The 7192-nt window shown below is 38.6% G+C and overlaps 1 protein-coding gene across 1 annotated transcript; it reads left to right on the top strand.

Moving 5' to 3' along the window:
• Positions 1-1589: 1589 nt before the first annotated feature.
• LOC127137392 (uncharacterized) lies at positions 1590-4178 on the top strand. The gene is made up of 3 exons (XM_051063859.1): positions 1590-1644; positions 1728-1733; positions 3292-4178. Exons 1-3 carry the CDS (start codon positions 1590-1592, stop codon positions 4176-4178), a joined length of 948 nt encoding a protein of 315 aa, XP_050919816.1.
• Positions 4179-7192: the final 3014 nt, after the last annotated feature.

Genomic DNA, 7192 nt, shown 5'->3' on the forward strand with positions numbered 1-7192 from the left:
TGTGTGTTCTTGTGCTAGGGATTCCAACTTGAGCCTAATTGAAGAACCATTGTCATGAGCATCCAAAGTGAGAGATACAAAAGCCATTGGAATATTCCTAGGATCTTGTTTGATTGTGTGCTTGATTGCTTGAGTATTTGCTTATTTGCCTGCTTATTCCAAAGGATGGGAGCTACTTGGTTCATCACTATGATCTCAAGAAGGGAACTCCATTGTGGTTTTACTTCTCTTCCTTCACCTCTTGTATGCTTAGGACTTAGCCATTCTTCTTCTTCCCTCCACTCTAAGCCAAGTCAAAACTTTTGTGCAAACATTAACATTTGTTTCCAAATATTAGAAACCTAAGCACTATGCTTTTGATTTTTCAAACTTTATTTTCATAACACTTATTTTGAATTGAATCCTAAGTCAACTTTGACCATATTTTGTGAATACTTTTCATTGGTAAATATAACTCATTCAAATGTTTTTGTGGTTTCAATGGCCACTTCTTGCCAAAGCTTTTCATAAACCTTAGCTATTAGGTTTGAGTTATCCTTGAGGTTGATATAATACTCACCTATATCCTTAGTGATGGACAATGAGTCTTCCATGCTTATTATAGGGTTAACCCCTCACTAGCATGTTGAAGCTATCCTCACATGGTGGATTTGTGGTTTTAGGTTGAGTTTTCTCCCTTGGATAACAAAAGACGTTAAGGCTTTTGGACCAATCAATTCACCAACTTGTTTTGAGATTTTTACCCTGAACTACGAGGTTTTGATCCTAATATTTTTTAAGATGGTACGTAGGTAATGGGTTTATCCATTCAAACACAAAATTGTAAATAATTTGTACATTCTTCTCTCATCCCCCCAATCATGTTTGCACAAATAATTTTTCACAAATACCAACCTACCTTACAACAAATTGTGAAAAGGGCTCCCTAGGAGTACCTAGGATGTTTTGGGTGCTTAAAACCTTCCCATTGCATAACTAACCCCCTTACCCCGATCTCTGATATTTTTATTAGTTTTTGATTCGATAAAACTTCTTGGTTTTTGTTCGCTTTCTAACCTTTCCTTTGGATAAATAGAAGTGCGGTGGTGACTCGATTTGTATGATTTAATTTTGATTTAGTCAATAAATCTAAAGGTAACGAATACCCCGCTACACAGTGCTTCACATGCTGCATCAGTTTGGTAGGTTAATGGTTATGTTTCAGCATGACAAGTCTTATTGTATTGAATCTTATGATCCTTTAGCCTTGCCAATTCCATGTCTGATTTCATTGTACTCTGGCTTTACAGGTTTTGTCTATGTTGGTCACCACATATCCCTGTTTTCCATTGTCTGCAAAAGCTCAAGTGTAGGTTCAGTTGACTGGTTTTGTATGGTGGTTTGTGATGCTGTTATACTGTCTTGAATGATAACTGTTGAACTGTTAATGCAGGCTTGGCTTTGGTCATGGTTCATTCAGCATAACCAGGTTGGTCTTTTCCACATGTTGCAGGACATGTTTGGTTTTGGTTGAAGGATGAGGTAGGCCATTAGAATTTAGGCATTTGGTGTTGGTCTGAGCAGGTTATGTGATGGATTGAGCTTGGCATATGGTTGGGCACTATTGGTTTGATGTTGTTGATGATGTCAAGGTTGGAACTAAAGGTTAGCTTTCCATGCTATTGGTTTCAAATTGGATTTAACTTGTGAATATTATACCTGTTGTTAGCTTTTGTGATGTGTTGCAGGTTTAGGTTAGGCTAGATTGGACCATGATGTGTGGTTTGGTTTATATGTGTCTTGCATTATGCTCTTGGCCTTTTACCAACCTGCTCCAGTTTAATGCCAGGTTTGTCCATGATACCATGGTTGATGCACCTTGTGCTGCAAACCAATGCAAATAACTGGTGATGGTGGACTGCATTGTGTCCCCTAACTAGGCTGTCATAACCTCTTGAGTTGGCCATGGAGATTGAGTGATGTTGGACAACCTTATGTTGCTCTTCCCTAAACCTGCATCAATGGCCAGTGGGGGAATGTTGTAGGTATTCTGTTGACATGCCTTGCTATGTTTATGCAACATGTTGAATATGGATATGAGAGGTGACTAATGCTTCTTGCTCTGAACCAAATGTGCCTCACTCTGCTGCTGTAGTGGATTGGTTCTTCAAAAGACTGCAAGTCTGCTCATGAACTTTGTCATTATGGCTTTATGTTAGCTGTTAGACATGCTATGATGATGTTGTTGTGTTATGACTGATGATGTACATGAACAAAGCCATCAAGTAATACCATAAGATTAGGGTTTTGACATTGTGTCCATGTAACAATGGCATGACCAACAAAATGGCTTGAAGCACAAGGAATCAGGACCAAAGGCGTATCCTCCACCATATGGAGAGTATCAAGGAATTAGGACCAAAACATGCCCCACGGATGGTTAAGCCAAGCAAAACTGACAAAGGGTTGAAGGGTCATGAATGCACAATTGGGACACCAAGTTTATCTGATTCATCCTCTCCCAGATTAGGATTTCCCTGAGGCTTACCCCTCAAGCAAGCCCCTTGCATTAAGTTATAAGTTCCAATCATCAATCCTCTTACATCAGGGTTTTGAAAACCCAGACAAGGGCTAGGGAAGCTTCATGAGATCATGTCTTGAGTAATTAGGGCTTTGAAGACCCTAGAAGATTGGCCACACCTTTGTTGAAATCAAGCCTACACTAACCTCATTAGGGTTTCACATTCCTTATACTGATGATGTGATCAACCCATGCCTTTGGACTTTGATACCTGTGTGAGCCCTAGCTTTATGGGCCCAAGCTTCTTCTGAATCCATGAGGAATGATGCATGGGGATGAATTATGAATGTATGCAAGTCATCTCCTGATCTAGTGATTGGATGCATAGGTGAGATAGGGGAGGGAAAATTTAGGGGTACAACAGGATGCTAACACCTTCCCTCTATGTAACCAACCCCCTTACCTGTAATCTTTGGCATTTTATTAGTTTTGATTTGAAAACTTCTTATCTTTGGGTTTTGTTTGTACTTTTCCCTTTTCCTTTGGAAACAATAAAAGTGCGGTGGCGACTCTGGTTTTACTGATGTCAAGTTTATCCATAGCTTGATGGTCACGAATTTACCGCTACACCAAAGTCAAACTTTGAGAAAATGGTGGAGAGCTTCATCACAACCCAGAATCAACAAAATAAGGAATTCATGAACCAAAACATTAATATAAATGGACTAATTACACAATTGGGCACCAAGCTCAATTCTGTAATTACCCACAACAAAATTCTTGAAAACCAGATATCTCAAATGGCACAGCAACAAGCTACTCAAACTACACCAGGAGGACAATTTCTGGACAACCTCAACCTAACCCCAAGGGGCATGCTAACGTAATTTCCCTATGGAGTGGAACTACTTACGATGAACCCGTAAACCCTAAGTTGAATAAACCAGAAACCCCCCTCCCCAAGAAAAATGTTGTGACCACACCCGAGAAACAAGTAGAGGAACTAGTAGAACCTGAGAAACAAAAAGAGGAAGAAGTTAAAGATAAGGAAGGAGAAAAAGATACTAAATCTTACGTACCACCCCCTCCTTACAAACCACCAATCCCATTTCCGCAAAGACTTAAGCAAACCAAATTAGACAACCAATATAAAAAGTTTGTAAAAGTGATTGAGAAACTCCATGTCGAGATTCCATTCACCGAAGCGATCACCCAAATACCATCTTACGCCAAGTTCCTTAAGGACGTCCTAACCAACAAACGAAGACTTAATGATCATAAACCCTTAGAATGCAATTCTATTGCTGAAAATAAACTCGCTAAAAAGGAGAAAGATCCACAAAGTTTTTCTATACCTTGTGTTTTAGGAAATCATGTTATCGATAAATCACTCCTGGTCTTAGGAGCCAGCGTGAGCTTAATGCCTTTAGCCGTTTGTAATAGGTTAAACCTAGGAGAAATGCAATTGACTAGAATGTCCCTTCAATTAGCCGATAGATCCGTTAAGTATCCAATAGGCATTTTAGAAGACATCACAGTTAGGATTGACCAACTTTATATTCCTATAGATTTTGTTGTCATGGACATTAAAGAAGACGACAAAATCCCTATCCTTCTAATCCTTCTTATCAACAACTGGGGCTATAATAGATGTCAAGAGAGGAAAAATGAATTTTGATGTAGGTGATGAAAAAGTAGAATTTATATTATCAAAATTCTTAAAAGCACCATCCATAGACAACTCATATTATGTCATCGACATCGTCAACAAATACATAAGAGCGTTAGACCAAGAAGACCCTGTTGAAACAATTAAATTACCTTTAACCCCCATAATGGAGGGCGGCGAATCTAAAGACCCTTATATAGATGACAGGCTTCACGAATGCTTAGCACTCACCCCAAACCATATGCCATGTCCTAAGAAACCATCAATAGATATTAAGGAGCTATCTAAGAATCTAAGATACGAGTTTTTGGATGAAGAACAAAATCATCCCATCATAGTAAGTGCCACCTTAAATGGTGATGAAACAAATTAACTCTTAGATGTTTTAAGAAAATATCCCACAACTCTAGGATATAACATTTATAATCTCAAAGGGATAAGTTTGTCCGTGTGTATGCACCGGATTATGCTGGAGGAAGATTATAAACCCTCTAGAGAACATCAAAGAAGGATAAATCCTATACTAAGTGACATGGTAAAAAGAGAAGTGTTGAAGCTACTAGAGGCTGGAATAATATACCAAATCTCCGATAGTAAGTGGGTAAGCCCTGTACATGTGGTACCTAAAAAGGGAGGTGTCACAGTAGTACAAAACAAAAAAGGAGAACAAGTAGCTAAACACATAGAAAGCGGTTGGCGTATGTGTATTGATTATAGAAAACTTAATAAAGTAACTAGGAAATACCATTTGCCGCTCTCGTTCATAGACCAAAGGCTTGAACGCCTAGCAAGACCTTCTTAGTTTTGCTATTTAGAGGGATACTCAGGATTTTTCCAAATTCTCATTCACCCCGATGATCAAGAGAAAACAACCTTTACATGCCCATATGGAACATTTGCCTATCGACGAATGTCATTCGGACTATGCAACGTCCTAACTACCTTTTAATGCTCTATGATGTCAATCTTCACAGATTTCCTCGACGATATCATGGAGGTTTTCATGGATGATTTCTCGGTACGTGGATCCAGTTTTAAAACTGTTTAACTAACCTTGAGAAAAATCTGGAACGATGTGTGGAAGTCAATCTCGTTCTAAATTGGGAGAAATGTCATTTTATGGTCATCGAAGGAATAGTGTTAGGACACATAGTATCTGAGAGAGGTATTAAAGTTGATAAGGCTAAAATAAAGGTTATAGAAAACCTCCAACCACCTAAGACAATTAGAGAGATCCAAAGTTTCCTTGGACACACCAGTTTCTACCGACGCTTCGTTAAGGACTTCTCCAAGAATAACAAAACCTTTAACAAATCTTCTAATGAAAGACGTTGAATTCATTTTCGACGATAAGTGCCTACAAGCTTTAAAACACCTTAAACAAGCACTAATCTCTGCACCTATTATGCAACCGCCCGATTGGAGCCAACCTTTCGAAATCATGTGCAATGCAATTGATTACGCTATGAGTGTTGTGTTAGGGAAAAGGAAAGATAAAAAAACTTCATGTAATTTACTACGCTAGTAGGACATTAGATGTTGCACAACTTAATTATGCCATAACCAAAAAAGAACTCCTCGCCATTATTTTCGCCATCGATAAATTCCGATCTTATTTAGTCAGAGCTAAAATCATAGTTTACATTGATCACTCCACCATCCAATATTTATTAAGCAAAAAGGACACTAAGCCTAGACTCCTTCTCTGGACCCTTTTGCTACAAAAATTTGATCTAGAGATTCGTGATAAGAAAGGCACCGAGAACATGGTTGTTGACCACCTCTCGAGGCTCAAATACCTAAAATCGAATCTTATCCCAATAAATGATGAATGTACCTATGACAGACTTATATGGAAATTAGAACCAATAATTATGATGCCCTAGACTCTTATTTAAAACCAGACATTGAAAAATCTCTTGTATTAACAAACCTACCTTGTATGCCGACTTTGTAAACTACCTAGTCGCCGATATCATACCCCCCAACCTTAATTACCAACAGAAGAAGAGGTTCTTTCACGACATAAAACACTTCTATTGGGATGATCCCCTCCTATTCAAGAGAGGCACATACGGTATATTTCATCGTTGTGTCCCTGAAGAGGAAGTAGAGAATATAATCAAATAATGTCACTCTGCACCATACGGTGGACATGCGGGCACGTCTAAGACTTGCGCCAAAATACTCCAAGCAGGCCGTGTTTTACCAACATTATGGCACGACGTCCATACCTATATTGTCAGATGTGGCCGGTGTCAACGCACTGGGAACGCCTCAAGACGCGATGAAATGCCTTTGAAAAATATCCAAGAAATAGAACTCTTCGATGTCTGGGGAATAGATTTTATGGGACCTTTTCCATATTCGATGGAAAATAAGTACATTTTAGTAGCCGTTCACTACGTGTCTAAGTGGATCGAAGTTGTAGCTTCACCCACAAACGACACTCACATAGTCATCAAATTATTTTAAAATTACATATTTCCTAGATTTGGAGTGTCTCGCCTCGTTATAAGCGAAGGAGGATCACATTTCATATCGAGAATATTTAATAACCTTTTAAATAAATATGGAGTAAAACACAAAGTAGCAACACCTTACCATCTGCAGACCAGTGCTCATGTGGAAGTATCAAATAGGGAGATTAAACAAATCTTAGAGAAAACTATTTCGATATCCCGGAAAGATTGGTCCCTAAGATTATAAGAAGCATTGTGGGCTTACAGGACCGCATTCAAAATCCCTATAGGAACAACCCCTTATCAATTGGTTTACGGAAAATCTTGCCACCTACCATTTGAGCTAGAACATAAAGCTTATTGGGCCATAAAAGCTCTTAATATGGACTACTTAGCAGCCGGTGAAAAACACATTCTAGACATCCATAAATTAGAAGAACTACGTCAAAATGCTTACGAAAATGCCATCATCTATAAAGAAAGAACCAAAGCATGACATGACAAAAAGATAGTTAAAAAATAATTTAACGTAGGTGACCCCGTACTTCTCTTTAAATCTAG

This window comes from Lathyrus oleraceus, chromosome 4 (assembly GCF_024323335.1).
Source record: "Lathyrus oleraceus cultivar Zhongwan6 chromosome 4, CAAS_Psat_ZW6_1.0, whole genome shotgun sequence".
Lineage (NCBI taxonomy): Eukaryota > Viridiplantae > Streptophyta > Magnoliopsida > Fabales > Fabaceae > Lathyrus > Lathyrus oleraceus.